General features: G+C 39.8%; 3 protein-coding genes across 3 annotated transcripts; 1 reads left to right on the top strand and 2 right to left on the bottom strand.

Annotated features, from left to right (window-relative positions):
* Window positions 1–927: 927 nt before the first annotated feature.
* LOC104423230 (pentatricopeptide repeat-containing protein At1g80880, mitochondrial) lies at window positions 928–3754 on the top strand. The gene is made up of 2 exons (XM_010035732.3): window positions 928–1645; window positions 1876–3754. The coding sequence occupies exons 1-2, from the start codon at window positions 954–956 to the stop codon at window positions 2855–2857; spliced, it is 1674 nt and encodes a 557-aa protein (XP_010034034.2). The 5' UTR covers window positions 928–953; the 3' UTR covers window positions 2858–3754.
* A 128-nt stretch (window positions 3755–3882) lies between these two features.
* On the bottom strand, window positions 3883–8323 carry LOC104423231. The gene is made up of 2 exons (XM_010035733.3): window positions 8098–8323; window positions 3883–4253 (listed from the first exon to the last, which is right to left on the bottom strand). Exons 1-2 carry the CDS (start codon window positions 8255–8257, stop codon window positions 4171–4173), a joined length of 243 nt encoding a protein of 80 aa, XP_010034035.1. The 5' UTR covers window positions 8258–8323; the 3' UTR covers window positions 3883–4170.
* A 3048-nt stretch (window positions 8324–11371) lies between these two features.
* LOC104423229 (probable WRKY transcription factor 40) lies at window positions 11372–13899 on the bottom strand. The gene is made up of 5 exons (XM_010035731.3): window positions 13529–13899; window positions 13368–13430; window positions 12620–12949; window positions 12395–12511; window positions 11372–12241 (listed from the first exon to the last, which is right to left on the bottom strand). The coding sequence occupies exons 1-5, from the start codon at window positions 13601–13603 to the stop codon at window positions 11879–11881; spliced, it is 948 nt and encodes a 315-aa protein (XP_010034033.2). The 5' UTR covers window positions 13604–13899; the 3' UTR covers window positions 11372–11878.
* Window positions 13900–15750: the final 1851 nt, after the last annotated feature.

Here is a 15750-nt window from a genome sequence, read left to right as displayed (position 1 = left end):
ACTCACTCTCAAACTTTTGCTTGCTTCTTGCAGGGCGTGGGAGTCGAAACCCACTCCTGAAACTTACACGTCTCCACCCCATCCCCCTAAGAAGGTGAGGATTTGAACTCCTCACCTTCCCCTTTCCACTCCTCCTTCCATGTTGGAAGGGTAGTCACTGGGGCGAATCCCAGTGGTTGATTTAATGGCACTTTGAAGATAGCAAATCATATTGGTTCCAGAAAATGGCACGAGCGGTTCTTGAACTTTGGTTTAATGTGTAGCGTCATTTTCAAAATTTTAATTTATTTAATATAATCTTTTGGTCTAGTGTGTGATATTATTTTTGAAGATCATTATATTTAACATTTACTAATAGTTTAAGAACCGCATTGAAAAAAAATTAAATGTGTGGGGATGATATTATACATTGGAACAGAGTTTAGTGAGTACATAACATTGTATGTTGGATTAAAATTCAATAACCATTTGTACTATTATCCCCCATAAGTCACTTCATACTCTTAAAAGCTTTTGATTAGTATTAATCTAATCTGGCATGATTTTTTAATAAATGCCAAATTACAAGGAGTAATGTTAATTGAGTTTGGGTTATGTCCAAGGATCCAAAACCATCTGAAGCCAATATTTAAATGATTATTTCATTTTCAAAATATTAATTATGTTTTACATATTAAAATTGCCTCTAAAAATATAGTTTTTAAAGGTTCCAATTGTTTCGCGAAAAATAACTGACATGTAAAATATTAACTTAAAAATAATTCTTTATATGGTTTGTAATAATTAGTCAATGGAATATAATTTTATTATCGACAACAATCTATGTTTGAATAACTTTTGTGAACAATGAAAATATTTTTTTTCGTTTATTCATTTTTATAAGCATCAGAAGCGATTATTAATATTTTTCGAATAATTCATAGGTCTACAATGACAAAACCAGACAACTTGCTATGGAAATGATGGTTTCTTCTGTTGACCGTCCTACCCATGAAGGCTTTGCTGCATTAGCGTTTAGCGACAAGCGAAGAAGCTTTTTGTTGCTGCAGCAAATGGTAGCAAATGGCACTCCAGGCCCTCTCCAGAAGACTGCGTCAAGCGCCATGCCCTCACATCTTCCGCATCTCCACTCTTCCATCAGTCTCGCCCCGCTCGAGTCCCGGCTACCGTCAACTTCGGCGCTCACTCTCTGGGGCATTTCGTCGAACACCTGTGATCGCTCCCAATGTTCCCATCCTTCTTGCCTCAGGTCCTTCTCCGTCCAGATTGGCGGTGACCCAGTTGTCTTCCCAGAGCGGCAAGCAGCAGAAAGCGACTCCCGAGAGGCGACCGTGATCGAATTGCTCAGACGCGTCGCTCTTCTGCCCACGGAAGCAGAGGCCATGGAATCTTTGAGGACTGACGGGATTGTCCCGAATGGAGGCTTGGTACATTCGGTGGTGTGGGCGTTGAGGGAAGAGTGGAGGCTGGCTTTTTTGGCTTTCAAATGGGGGGATGAGTGGGGCTGCATTGACGAGAAAGTTCTCAGTTTGATGACTTGGGTATTGGGAAGTCACGGAAAGTTCAGTATTGCCTGGTGTTTGATACGGGATTCGCATCGATCTTCGGTGGATACGAGGCAGGCTATGCTAGTCATGATTGATCGGTGAGATGGGTTTCTTCCGACTACTTTTGTATTTCAGTCATACAACTCGAGTGCAAAAGAACCAAGCATGAAGTTTTAATGTTGTGCAATTGTTTCTTTCAATGATGATGCGCTGCTTATATTCAGTAGACTTTTTTATTTTTACTTCTCAAGTTAAGCCTCAGAAAGTTTAATTCATGATCTACTGATTCACAATTGATTATGGATCTTTCCCTTATGCTGTTCTATAGGTATGCAGCTGCAAACAATCCGGCAAAGGCAATTTGGACATTTCACGTTATGGAGAAATTCAGAACTGCTCCGGATGAGGAAGCGTACTGCGCCCTCCTGACTGCTCTCTGTAAGAATGGAAACATTGAAGAAGCTGAAGAGTTCATGTTTCTGAATAAGAAGCTCTTCCCCCTGGAAACTGAGAGCTTCAACATTATCCTGAATGGTTGGTCTAATGTTATTGTCGACGTGCTTGAAGCCAAGAGAATTTGGAGAGAGATGTCAAGATGCTGCATCACACCAAATGCAACTTCTTATACTCACATGATCTGCTGCTTCTCAAAGGCGAGTAACCTTTTTGACTCTTCGAGACTATACGATGAGATGAAGAAAAGAGGTTGGGTTCCTGGACTTGAGGTGTACAACTCTCTAATTTACGTGCTTACTAGGGAGAATTGCTTTAGTAAGGCCCTCAAAATGTTGGAGAAACTGAAAGAGGCAGGTTTGCAGCCTAATCACACCACTTATGATTCCATGATACGTCCTCTTTGTGAAGCCAAAAAGCTAGATGAGGCAAGAGCTGTTCTATCTTCCATGATAGGTGATAACATTCAGCCTACAATTGAAACCTACCATTCGTTTCTTGAAGTCACCGATTTTGAAGGGACACTAGAAGTTCTTTCTATAATGAGGAAAGCTGGTCTAGGTCCTACTGGAGATACGTTCCTCTTAGTTCTTGAGAAGTTTTTCAAACTGAACCAAGTGGAGAATTCTTTGAGGATTTGGGTTGAAATGAGGCAATATGAAATAGTGCCAGTTGCTGCACACTACCTGAAAGTGGTGCATGGATTGGCCACATCTGGTTTTCTCATTAAAGCCAAGGAAATTTATTCCGAGATGAGAGCCAAAGGGTTCTTAGATGATCCAAAGTTGAAGAAACTGTTGTACAGAACTGCAAGGCGTAAGAAGGATAGAAGGGAACGGCATGCTGGAGAAGATTAAGAAGGGAACTAAATCGAGATAGCAAAGAAAATTTGTGGAAGATCAAACATGGAGAATGGGAGGACATTACACCGAGTTACCAAATTGAATGTCGATGCCTGATCAAAAATTACAGTTGGGGTCTAACTTACGGGAAAGAAGCACTTCATGCCAACACTGTGGTGACAAATTGCCATCACCAAGCATGCCGTGCACAGGAGGTGCTGTCTTGAAACAACCTGAGAAGTGAATGTGTGCATATATTCTTGAGGAATGGTTTATATGTGATTGCTCAGTGTAGACAATTCATGCAATGGCTGGAACTTGTTGGGCAGTTTTCCTTGCTCTCGAGCATAATTGCTGTTGACTTGGTCGTGACTATCCTGTGGTCTACTTTCAATATGGTCACCTCTTGAATGAGGGACGTCAAACTTCCGCTGAGGAAGCAGTTTCCTCTGTTTACGAATGACAGTGTCGATAAATTTGCACTTGGAAGTTTGTGCCAGCACAAGAAAAGGACCATTTGTCAAGCTTTTGAAGTTGAACTTGATGCGTATGCTAATTTCTTCAACTTGGCCTATGAAAAACTCGATAGAAATGGAGTGAAAAACGATCACAGCACTGTGCAAAGCTATTGCTAGCAACGGAGATAAGCAGATGACGGATGGATCCGAGGCATCATGCACAATTGTTGTAAAGTTTCATGTGTGGCAATCCTCTTGGTGATTTGTCTCAGGCGAGGTGAATAAGTTTTGTTTGCAAAAGGGACAGAAGATTATTCTTTAATAATGGTGAATTATTTTCGAAACTGCTGCATAGACATGACAGATCGGTGGCAATGTATAGTTTTACGATCGATGTCAGTGGGGGCTGTAAGAAACTTGGTCCTATATGTTAGCTCATCCTGTTTCAGTGCCATCGAGTAAGGTCGCTCTTCTGTTGTGCTATGGCATTTAAAGTGTTTGCATTGATGACAAATCGGATTGAGAAACACATAATCCGCTGTTAAGTTCACAATTTGATGGTCAAGAACTCCAGAAGATCAATTTTTGAAAATGATTTGAGGCATTTTAGATCGAAACAGAGAACACCGGACACAAGCAAGTCCAGGTAGTTGAATGGTAGAACACTGGAATGGTGTTCTCACATTGTTGCACCAAGGTACGAAAGAAGAGAGACAGCTTTACTACCTGCCCCAATAGCAATTCACAAATACAGTGCCGAAACAACCTTATTGGAAAAACTTTTACCATTTCTATTCTGTTCTAATGACAAACAATTTTAAACCCTCAACAATCAAAACTGGTCAGCAAAACATCACTGGTTTTACTGTGTCATTTTGAAGATGAAGAAAGCCTTTCATTCCGAGCCTTGTCCGCCCTCTCCATGTAATCTTGATGGGACTGGTGCTTTGACCCTACAATAGAAAGTGACTGGTTAAAATTATGAATATATTTCAAAAACGTAAGAGTAATGTCTTCCTGTGATTCGTTCTCAAAGAAAAAAATTAAATTTGACACTATCAGTATCTCGGGTTTGCAGCCCATAAGAATCAGGTGACTCCATACGTACAAGTTGCTCAAACGCAATAATATCCGTAAGCACTAATACAATGGAAATAAACAGCGTCTACGTCCAAATAGCAATCACCACATGCATGAACCCAGTTCTGAGAAAAGCATCACAACGATGACAAAAATGGTAACTATGCACCATAGGTTCCATATGTACAATCTGCGTTCAAAGCCATAGAGTCCACGCAATCAATCACAACATGCTTTGATTAAAACAGAATCTTGGGCTGAAATCATCTGAAGCTATCCTTCTTCTCTCCCACCAGACCAGGAAAATATAACACTCATCTAGAAAATTGAGCAAACAAACAAACCAAATCCCAATGTTACACAGTTTCCCCAGGTTACTAACATACTAGAAAATATAACTCATCTAGAAGATTGAGCAAACAAACAAGCCAAATCCCAATGTTATACTGTCCCCCCAGGTTATTAATAGTATGGATACTCAGTCTACCAACCTATAGTAGCAACCACATGCCTGCCCTAAACCCTTTTTTCGTTTCCAATATGATCACATGTCCAATTATTAGACTCCAAACATAGTTTCATCATACCAAATGGACAACGACTCATCTAGAAAATTTAGCAAACAAACAAGCCAAATCCCAATGTTATACTGTCCCCCCAGGTTATTAACAGTATGAATACTCGGTCTACCAACCAATAGTAGCAACCACATACCTGCCCTAAACCTTTTTTTCGTTTCCAATATGATTACATGTCCAATTATTAGACTCCGAACATAGTTTCATCATACCAAATGGACAACAACTCATCTAGAAAATTTAGCAAACAAACAAGCCAAATCCCAATGTTATACTTTACTCGGTCTACCAACCAATAGTAGCAACCAAATACCTGCCCTAAACCTTTTTTCATTTCCAATATGATTACATGTCCAATTATTTGACTCTGAACATAGTTTCATCATACCAAATGGACAACAACTCATCCAGAAAATTTAGCAAACAAACAAGCCAAATCCCAATGTTATACTGTCCCCCCAGGTTCTTAACAGTATGAATACTCGGTCTACCAACCAATAGTAGCAACCACATACCTGCCCTAAACCTTTTTTTCGTTTCCAATATGATTACATGTCCAATTATTTGACTCCGAACATAGTTTCATCATACCAAATGGACAACAACTCATCCAGAAAATTTAGCAAACAAACAAGCCAAATCCCAATGTTATACTGTCCCCCCAGGTTATTAACAGTATGAATACTCGGTCTACCAACCAATAGTAGCAACCAAATACCTGCCCTAAACCTTTTTTCATTTCCAATATGATTACATGTCCAATTATTTGACTCTGAACATAGTTTCATCATACCAAATGGACAACAACTCATCCAGAAAATTTAGCAAACAAACAAGCCAAATCCCAGTGTTATACTGTCCCCCCAGGTTCTTAACAGTATGAATACTCGGTCTACCAACCAATAGTAGCAACCACATACCTGCCCTAAACCTTTTTTTCGTTTCCAATATGACTACATGTCCAATTATTTGACTCCGAACATAGTTTCATCATACCAAATGGACAACTCATCTAGAAAATTTAGCAAACAAACAAGCCAAATCCCAATGTTATACTGTCCCCCCCAGGTTATTAACAGTATGAATACTGGGTCTACCAACCAATAGTAGCAACCACATACCTGCCCTAAACCTTTTTTTTCGTTTCCAATATGATTACATGTCCAATTATTTGACTGAACATAGTTTCATCATACCAAATGGACAACAACTCATCTAGAAAATTTAGCAAACAAACAAGCCAAATCCCAATGTTATACTGTCCCCCAGGTTATTAACAGTATGAATACTTGGTCTACCAACCAATAGTAGCAAAACCTTTTTTTCGTTTCCAATATGACTACATGTCCAATTATTTGACTCCGAACATAGTTTCATCATACCAAATGGACAACAACTCATCTAGAAAATTTAGCAAACAAACAAGCCAAATCCCAATGTTATACTGTCCCCCCCAGGTTATTAACAGTATGAATACTCGGTCTACCAACCAATAGTAGCAATCACATACCTGCCCTAAACCTTTTTTTCGTTTCCAATATGATTACATGTCCAATTATTTGACTCCAAACATAGTTTCATCATACCAAATGGACAACAACTCATCTAGAAAATTTAGCAAACAAACAAGCCAAATCCCAATGTTATACTGTCCCCCCCAGGTTATTAACAGTATGAATACTCGGTCTACCAACCAATAGTAGCAACCACATACCTGCCCTAAACCTTTTTTTCATCTCCAATATGATTACATGTCCAATTATTAGACTCCGAACATAGTTTCATCATACCAAATGGACAATTAAGAGCCATCTTTTTGTGGATCTCATCCAACTTTTTTCCAACAAGTGTCCAGCATAATAATTAGCTATATAGGTACTTACACAGACTTTTAGCTGAATAGAAGATGGAGGGATGAAAGCTTGATATCTGCCTATCACAATCACATGTGACCATAACTTAATGGGATCAATGATGTCACAAACTACCCGAGAAAATTACCCTGCTTAGTAAATCTTTCAGGTAGAATCACCTAACAATTTCAAACTATTAACCAGAGAGGACATGGAGTTTATATCAAAAGATCTAAATAGTTGCATGACAAATATTGACAACATAAGGACATTTTTAACTCATAAAACAATAAAACATCAAAGGCACAAGAGAGTTGAATAGTATTCAAGCTGAAAAGTTCTCATCTGCCCGATATATTCATTGTTCATACTCATAAAAGGACATTACAGAAGCAGGAAGAGTGAACCATTGATATCCATAAGAGAGAGAATGGAATCCCTATATGTGTATTTTGATTTCACTTCCGGTGACCGTAGTGATAAAAATGAAGTATGAGCAACATGGGATTTCCAGGCTAATTTATTGGGATTAAAGTATGGATCCAGGAGTTCAGAGAAATGCAGTACCATCTTTGTCAGCTAAGCGAACTCCAACCCTAACTGCTTTTTTTATATAAATCTCCTCAGCACGACATTGAGCAACATTTTGCTTCTTAGAGAGCTTTCACTTCTCTAGTCACCTACCAGCAAATTCCTCTCTGAAAGCTTTGATGCAAATCAAAGCTATCGAGGAACAGCCATGATGAAGCGGAATGAAAACATGAAAATCTACCGATGACCGAAAATTCAGTCTTCCCCAAACTAGAGTAAAAACCATGAGCAATAAATGCGGGGCACACAGGGCAACAGCAAAAGTCCCGCTGAAGAAGAAATGAAGAGCAATCTTTCTTTTCTGTTCTGTCCCCTAAGCCAACGCAGCAGCTTTTCACCTTAGCTTCCAATCATTCTGCGCAGAACATTCTAATTGCAGTTCCTCCCTCCGAATCAATCCGACCCATCTAAAAGGATGTTCTAAAGTTCCCACCTATTGATCACTTCACAGACCAATCCAATCCAACCCAACAATTCCCTCTAAAAATCACCTTAATTCAATGCTACACACAGAATTACGTAGAGCGGCAGGAAACCCAGAAGCCAATCGAGCCCAAACACAAGATAAGGGATTAGAAACCACGAAAGGTCTCAACTTTTTCCACCATCATGCCCCCACAATGCAACCCGATTGGTAATAGGAAGCTGTGCGCGTGTGTGCGCGTGAGGAGAGAGAGAGAGAAGGGGGGGGGAACCTCGATTCATGAGGAACCAGGGAACACCGAAGACGAGGGAGATGACGGTGATGCCGGCCAGGACGTGCTTCTTGTCGCCGCTGTACAGGAAGTGATCCACCCTCGCCCTGAAACCGCCTGCTCCCCCTCCGCCGCCTTTGGCCTTCGCTTCGCTCGCCATTTTCGGGATCAGTTTTCTTCTCTTCCTTCGCTCGCTTGAGCCCAAAAGAGAGACAGAGAGAGAAGCTACCCTGTCCAAATATGAAGTTCGAGAGAAAAAAAAGAAAAAAGAAAAAAAAAAGGGGGGGAAATACGGTGAAATGAAAATCACCATAGATTTTTAATTTAGTGGAATTTTTGTTTTGATTTGTGTTTGTGCAAGTGTTTAGGAGAATATAAGTATCAAATGTAATTGTATGAATGATCTTCTTCTATGATTTTTGTTTCTACTTGAGAGTGGAGTCCGCATTTCATATGAGATTAATAATGTTATAGGGTGCGTTTGGAAAGCTTTTTGGGAAAAGTTTTGAGGAAATGCAAAGATCATTGAGTGAAAGGTGTTTTTTAAAATGTAAATTGTGTTTGGTAAATTTATTTGTGAAAGTCCATTGTAAAGTATCTTTGTACAAAATAGTGTTTGGGTAAATTAAATTTGCAAAAGATTCCAAAGAAAAAAAAAGGAGAATTAGTCAGCCAAAGGCTTTGTCGGTTACCACCAGCCAAGGGCTTCACCGGTTATTGCCGACGAAGAGCTAATAGTTGCCGGCGAAGGTAGGCAATCCGGTGAGGGGGAGGCGGCGCGGCGAAGGGCAACGTTCAGTTAGGGTCACGACCCTCGTTGTGTCGTCACGAGACCCACCGCGCCGCGGAGGTTGCTGGCGACCTCCGTGACCCTAGATCTAGGTCGCAGTGAGGTCGTGGGTCGCCGAAGGTCGCGGTTATAGACCTCATTGTGACTAGGCGACCTTCGCAACCTCCGGCGACCTCCGCGACCCAGATCTGGGTCCCAGCGAAGTCGTGGGTCGCTGGAGGTCGCGGCGACCAACCTCGCCGCAGCCTAGGCGACCAACGCGGCCCAGATATGGGTCGTGCGATTGGTCGGCGATGGTCGTCGAGGTGCCATGACCACGCCGGCCTCTCTCTAGCCCGTCGTCGACCCATCGCAACCTCACCGGCGACCATCTGAGAACTTGACGAAGAAGACGATGAACAATGCATCGGGCCTTCCGAAAATGCTGAAAGCCTAAGGCAGCCTAGGATCTACCTTCAGCTTTCAGCTTACAAAATGTCAGCTTTGCCATTAAGAGAATTGCAAAGTTTTTTCCCAAACGCTTTATTTTGGCCCAAGGGGCTTTTGATGGCTAAAGCCCCTTCCAAAGTTGATTCCAAACAGAGCCTAGTATGCGATCCAAAACTAATTAAATGTGTCAAATTATTAAGAATTTAAAATATATGAAGCACAATAAGTTTTGTTTATTTCATGGAAAATATTTTTGTAATTATATATATATATATATTTTTTATGACTTGGGAATCGCCGTATAGCCGACAACCGGCGATGCAAACCCGTGGGGACCCACCTTCCACAGCACCCCACTTAAATCGGTAATGAGGACGTGAAGTTTTGAACCCCTCCCCTCCCTGATGAGGGTTGAGAGCGCGAATCAATGCGTCCATTGCGGGTGGGTATTTTTTGTTAATATATGACGTTTAAACAGCTTAGCAAAATGAATTAACAAAAAAATATTTCCTTGTTAACAAAAAACTTATATTTATATTTAAGAAAATAATTTTCTTTTTGAAAAATTTAAAATTATTTTTAAAAATATGATTAGATATAGGTCCTTGGACCTAAAACTTTGTGCTAGGGTACAAGAAAGAACCTCAAGGCTTGTTCTTAGGCCCTTTGTAGTGAACTTGAGTCTAGAGGTCGAGGCTAGATCTATCAAGGACACGCCTAAGAATATGTTATCAACACATGGGCTTGTGTCCATCATGGTTGGGCTCATGACCCTAACTCTTGTGTCTCACTCCTCACGCTCAAGCCTAGGGCCATTGAGGCCAAATTCGAGACTCAATGCCCACATCTAATTCTCTCATTTATGCATAAGTTACACTCAAATAGGATATGACTATTTAGAAAAATCAAATTAGATTGTCATTTTCAAATGATAAAATATATATTTTTGGTTGTTTTGCAGATTTCAACCAAACATCCAAAAAGATTGTTGTTTTTTTTTTTTCTGAAAAATGACTTTTTGACAAATAATTTCCAAATATAATATTTTTTGCAAACAAATAGAGCATTAATGCAATAATGTGAATGATGATATTATGTAAAAAGAAAATCAATCTCGACAAGGAAAATGCTTTTAAGATGTAGCAGTTAAAAGGGACTAATTCCCTAAAAAAAACCAACTTTAATTTTTTTGCCTAAAAACAAATCTCAATAGTCACTCTAGCTTCAAGTCTGCCCACAGATCCAACAATCGCCATCAATACCATGAGCTTGACGTTGTTCTGTATGAATGTGAGTGTATTGATGAAAGCATGTTCTAATAATGAACTGGCCCTAATGTTGATAATCCAAAAAGATCAATGATGATTTTTGGATGTGTGAATAAATTTGGAACTAGATTGAATTTTGAGTCAAAAAAAGTTTGAGAAAAATTGGGATTAATCCTAAAGTTTAGATTTTTTTAAAGGAAATTAAACCTCTAAATTGAAACAAGAAACAATTTGTTAACGTAGTGTACAAATGACATGGAGTTTTACCTTCGAAATATGGAAGGGGAAACTCAAATAGATATAGTACCATAGACAACATCGTCATAATTTCTCTAGATGTTTATTAACATTAGTATCTCATAATTTTTCTCCAACATTTATTATGTTTTACCAAGGAGTAATGTAAAGGCTAATCTTTGAATTTTTACTCGATATACAATAACGTTTTTGAATTTTCTTTTCAATTTACTCTTCGAACTTTTCGAGTTTCGTTCCATGTACTCTTTCTAAAAAAAAAAAAAAAAAAAAAACCTTTGTTACCTAACATGAATGCCAATGCAGTAATTTGTACGCTTTACTGTCCATGTGGCATCCATGTCCTCTCTATCTCTCTATAGAGATGGCAATGCCTATTCTTACAATATATGGATCTTACGCCATGTCATCGAGAAATTTCAATACCTTACTCATCCTTTTACATATATTGGTAAAATTCTTCTCGCTCAATAAACTACTATCCACTTCTCGATCTAATTAGAGGTAACTCATCCACGATTGCCACAAGGGATTCACGAAAACTAATTTATTATGGTTTCAAGAGAAGACGGATGGAATCAAAGAGGAAAAACAAGTTGGGCTGTTAGTCTAGAAGTCGTGCTTGTCACCTTCATGCATCCGACCTTTCAACTTTCAACCGCGAGGAAATGTTACAAGACAACAGAAATGTCAAAGAGGGTACGCTAGATACATTAGAAAAATGTCAAAAGGGAGTACACGAGGGGGTGCTTTCAAGTTTAAAATCCTTGTCGTGATGAGTTGATATATCCACCGAATTGGAGATTCAACATTCAACAACGGCTAGAACGAACCATTTGACTTCTGTTCTGAAATGCAACTCCAACTACTTCCAACTTGAAATGTTCAAACACGTGCAGCAGCAGTCAATGGTGAAGTTGGACAGACTCTGAAGCTTGAGAACTTTTCCTGTTTGCTTTTTCCCTCCTAATTTGTATGTACAGACACCTCCTGGAATTCCTTTCAAGAAACGATGAGAAATCATCCTGGTCTCGCCAATTTATATCCATTTTTCAGTTGGATATGGGCCGACCATTTTCCCCGAAATAGCTGCGGCAAGTGCAGTCGTAAAGCTCGGGTCTTTTGTCAAGGAAGAGGCCATTTGTTCTATCAGAAACTGCCTCAGTTCTGGTGAATCTACTTTCGGTTGCGAACTTTTGACATCGGTTTCCTGCTTGGGTTTCATCAAGTCGAGAGTTACAGTGGGTCCAGATGAACTAAGAGAAGCCGAGCGGGGAACCGAATCAAGAGTGGCACGGGCATTTGAGCCACATGTTGCCTCGAGTCGAGATGAACTTGGATGGTTGTGCTCGCCTTCATAAGTCGCAACTATGACCGATTGGTCTTCAGCACTTCTTTGCACCTGCAATTCCAAGAGTGATTCTTTTAAGTATAATTCTTAGTAAAGTACCATTTGCACAGTAGATTAGAAAAAAAGCCAGCAGCTAGCAGATAGTACTGCTCTCATAATCTGAAATTTCACAAAAAGAACATAGGGGGAATGTTCTTGGCTGACCTTCTTCTTGACAAGGCAGCTTGGAGCGTGAGCGCATTTGAAGTAAGCTCTGGGACAAGGGTTGTCCCTGGTGATCTTTTGTCCATACTTCCTCCACTGGTGTCCATCTTTCACAATCTGCAACACACACGAGATAGCTCGATGAGCGACAATTTGTGAAGCTAGAGCTCAACTCCTAGAGCTCAACTCTGGAACAAGAATGTATGAATGGCACTTTTGACTTACAAGGCTAGTGCCTGGCCCTTCGGTCCTATAATAAACCCTCGTGATCTTCGCCTTTATTGTTTCTTCCCTTGGTTTCTTGTACAAATCATCATCATCCGTCGAGCTGCTCTCCGAGGCTCTATTAACTACCATCTCATTGCCATTGTCGTTAGTGCTGCTCTCGGACTTTCTTTTCTTGGACGGGCTGACTTCTCTCTCAGCATTTTTGCTCACAATTTCAATCACATGGTTTCTCAAGGCATTGTAGTTCTCACACACCGTCATCAGCATTTGACTGAGCTTCTTGTTTTCAGCAGCCAGCCGATTCAGTTCTTCATGCAGAGCACCACTCTGGAAAAATGGAAACGAAACGTTAGCAATGTCGAATAGATTGCGAAATTACGGAAACAAGGACGCGACACAAGTTGCTGCCTTTTTATCGGATGTCTCCGAAGAGACCAAGTTGCTGCTTTAGAGAATATAAAGAAATCGTTACGGCAACAGGTTTTTGGAAATAACTTCAAACAAAGGGTGCGCACCATCATTAATTAAAAGCAGATTTGAGTAAAATCAAGAAAAAAGATGAACCTTAACATACTTAATGTTCTTGTTTCGCAATTATCGTTTCTATTAGGAAAGCAAGTAATTGAGAACCTCCGGAGGATCATAATTAGAGGCTCCAGCTTAAGAAGCAACATGACATACATACAAATTATAGGCTAAGACTCGAGTACCACGAAACAAAATTACAGCAAGAGAAGGAGCTAACCTCATCTTTGTTCCCAGAACCAGTCCTTCCCAGCTCCATAAAGTCGCTCTCCACCACTTTGGTCTGAAAAGGCAAGAACCCAGAAGGAAAATATCAGAGATTTGCATAAAGAAACAAGAAAGGCCGATGCTTTCCCAATTGCCAAGGCACAAGCAACTCACCGGAGGTTCTTCTGAAACTTGCAGCGGTCTAATGCTGAGATCCAAAGAAGAAGTAATCCAGGAAGAAGAATCCATGGAACGCCGAAGACAAAGGGTCGGTTTTCTTGTTCTTGTTCTTGTCTTGTTCTTCAGAACCAAGCGAAGCGGCGGAAGACGGCGGAGGACGACGAAGCAAAAGCGAACTTCTTCTTCTTGAGAGAGAGAGAGAGAGTATCCTCTTGAATGCTGGAGGCGCCGAATTTGTCTCGAATTGACCAAGTGCGGAGCTGAGGCGCACCATTTTTATAGCCCAGGACCCAAAAAGTCTACGGCTGGCTTTGCGGAACGAGGGAGGAAAGAGGGAGACTGATAAAGATGAGAGGAGAGCTGTAAAAGAGCTGTCAACGCTTCAATTCCCATGTGCTCCTTTCAGAAGATGAGAGGAAAGAGGACCCCAATTTCTAAATCGTAACTTTATCCTAAATGAGATTGTTTTGGGTCAACCTTGCCTATAAATTTATGAACCATCGCTCGATATACAACATTACAATGATTCGCTGTTAGTATGATTTTGTCCACGGATCTTTCTTATGGCACTAATCAATTATCCAAGACACGCGTCCCCAAATATTCATTAATTAGACCCAAATAAGTATATGGAGTAATTCAACGAAATAGACATTTCGAATAAAATATGTTTTGCTGATATAAATTTTCATCCGTAATATTTAATATCATTTTCTATATGAATTTCCACAAATAGGTCTCGATTTACTCACTTTATTTGTACTCTTATAATTTATAAGTATAAAAAAGAAAGGATATTCTGAAAGTCCGAAATCATTTCAATTTGTTTAATTATTCCCTCGTCGGCGGTGGTGAGACGACGAATTCGTTTGGAGGAAGAAAAGTTGGGGATTGGGTGAAAAGGGAGAGTCGGTGGAGTCAATCCTCGGTACGGGGGAGAAAGTCAAAGTCAAGCACGACATGGGAGACAAGTATGCGCTTGCTTCTGTTCTGCTGTGGATGGGATGGGATGGGATGGGGGGAAGGGGAGGTGAATTCAGCGCTGACCTGACGCACGGGCTTACTTGGGCAAAACCACAATTGGGAATGTGGATGGCGACGACACGACCTTTCTTCGCACGTTCCCTTTTCCACAACGTTTTTCGCGTTACGTTTGGTCCCCTTCTCCTCCTTCTTCTTCTTCTTCTCTCTCTTTTTGCCTTCTTTTCTTTGAGCCGACTTTTAATAAATGCAAAAGGTCGCGTGGGATGGTGCCTTGACTTTTGATCCCCCGGCCTCGAATTGCATCTTTCTTTCGGCGAGGAGTTCGTCTAAGAAATGAAGTGAGAAGAAAATGGAAGGGGACGAGATTCTTGTGGCGAGACTCTCCCTAGTTTATTGTCCAATTTGACCAACATGGTTTGCATTTATACACTAATCTATAGACTTAGCCGTTCAAACGTGTCTATTTATTTATGTTCATTTACACCCTAGTCTATAGAATTAGTTGTAGACGTGTCCAATTGTTTATGGTTGTTTCTCCACCTTTTGTCTTTGGGGGATTTGAATCATTTTAAGGCTCCTTTTGATAAAATATTTGGTAAAATCCCATCTGATATCAGAGCTGGAGGTACGAAATTTAATTTTTTCTAGGCCCCATTTGTATCTCCAGTTAAATATGTCTACGCTAAGCAAAAAGATCAAACTAAAAATGATGTAGAGTGAAAAATTTGATCCTGAAAACGACTGCTCGTGTTGGTAGAAATAATTAATCCATGATATGTTGTTTTCATTAATTTTTGTACACAATGAAAATATTTTTCATTTGTGTGAGCAATATAGACGATTGTCTTTAGAAAAATACTTTTTAAATCATTTATTTTCAACGAAATAATTCTATTTGTTTCATGAAAAGTAAATGATTTGGAAGACTATTTCTTTGAAAATTATCGTTCGTATCTCTTAAAAAAAGTAACTAATGGAAAATCTTTTCATTATCGACAGTGATTTATGTCTGAATATTTTCGTGATCAATGAGAATAACTTTTGTTCGTTTATTTTTGCAAGCAATATAAGTAATCATTTTTTAGAAAATACTTTATAAACATTCTTTTTTGGCGAAACAAACGAACTCTATATTAATCGATATTTAGTAGTGGTTTCTTCCATATCCCGAGTCAAACTGTCCGCATTCCGAGTCAAAACATCCTAGCGCGATCGTGACGAAGTGAAAAGCT

The sequence above is a fragment of the Eucalyptus grandis genome, chromosome 10 (assembly GCF_016545825.1).
Source record: "Eucalyptus grandis isolate ANBG69807.140 chromosome 10, ASM1654582v1, whole genome shotgun sequence".
Classification (NCBI taxonomy): domain Eukaryota; kingdom Viridiplantae; phylum Streptophyta; class Magnoliopsida; order Myrtales; family Myrtaceae; genus Eucalyptus; species Eucalyptus grandis.
The sequence above is the reverse complement of the archived record's forward strand: the minus strand, read 5'-3'. Positions and strand labels throughout refer to the sequence as shown.

What these genes read in the sequence shown, in the direction of transcription:
- LOC104423229 (XM_010035731.3), bottom strand. Translation starts at nt 13,603, where the DNA reads ATGGATTCTTCTTCCTGGATTACTTCTTCTTTGGATCTCAGCATTAGA. An exon ending in GTTCTGGGAACAAAGATGAG is followed by an intron (nt 12,950 to 13,367) that starts GTTAGCTCCTTC and finishes CCATTTTTCCAG; the next exon opens with AGTGGTGCTCTGCATGAAGA. An exon ending in AAGGGCCAGGCACTAGCCTT is followed by an intron (nt 12,512 to 12,619) that starts GTAAGTCAAAAG and finishes TGTGTGTTGCAG; the next exon opens with ATTGTGAAAGATGGACACCA.
- LOC104423231 (XM_010035733.3), bottom strand. Translation starts at nt 8,257, where the DNA reads ATGGCGAGCGAAGCGAAGGCCAAAGGCGGCGGAGGGGGAGCAGGCGGT. An exon ending in CTGGTTCCTCATGAATCGAG is followed by an intron (nt 4,254 to 8,097) that starts GTTCCCCCCCCC and finishes TTTCTATTGTAG; the next exon opens with GGTCAAAGCACCAGTCCCAT.
- LOC104423230 (XM_010035732.3), top strand. Translation starts at nt 954, where the DNA reads ATGGAAATGATGGTTTCTTCTGTTGACCGTCCTACCCATGAAGGCTTT. An exon ending in ATGCTAGTCATGATTGATCG is followed by an intron (nt 1,646 to 1,875) that starts GTGAGATGGGTT and finishes GCTGTTCTATAG; the next exon opens with GTATGCAGCTGCAAACAATC.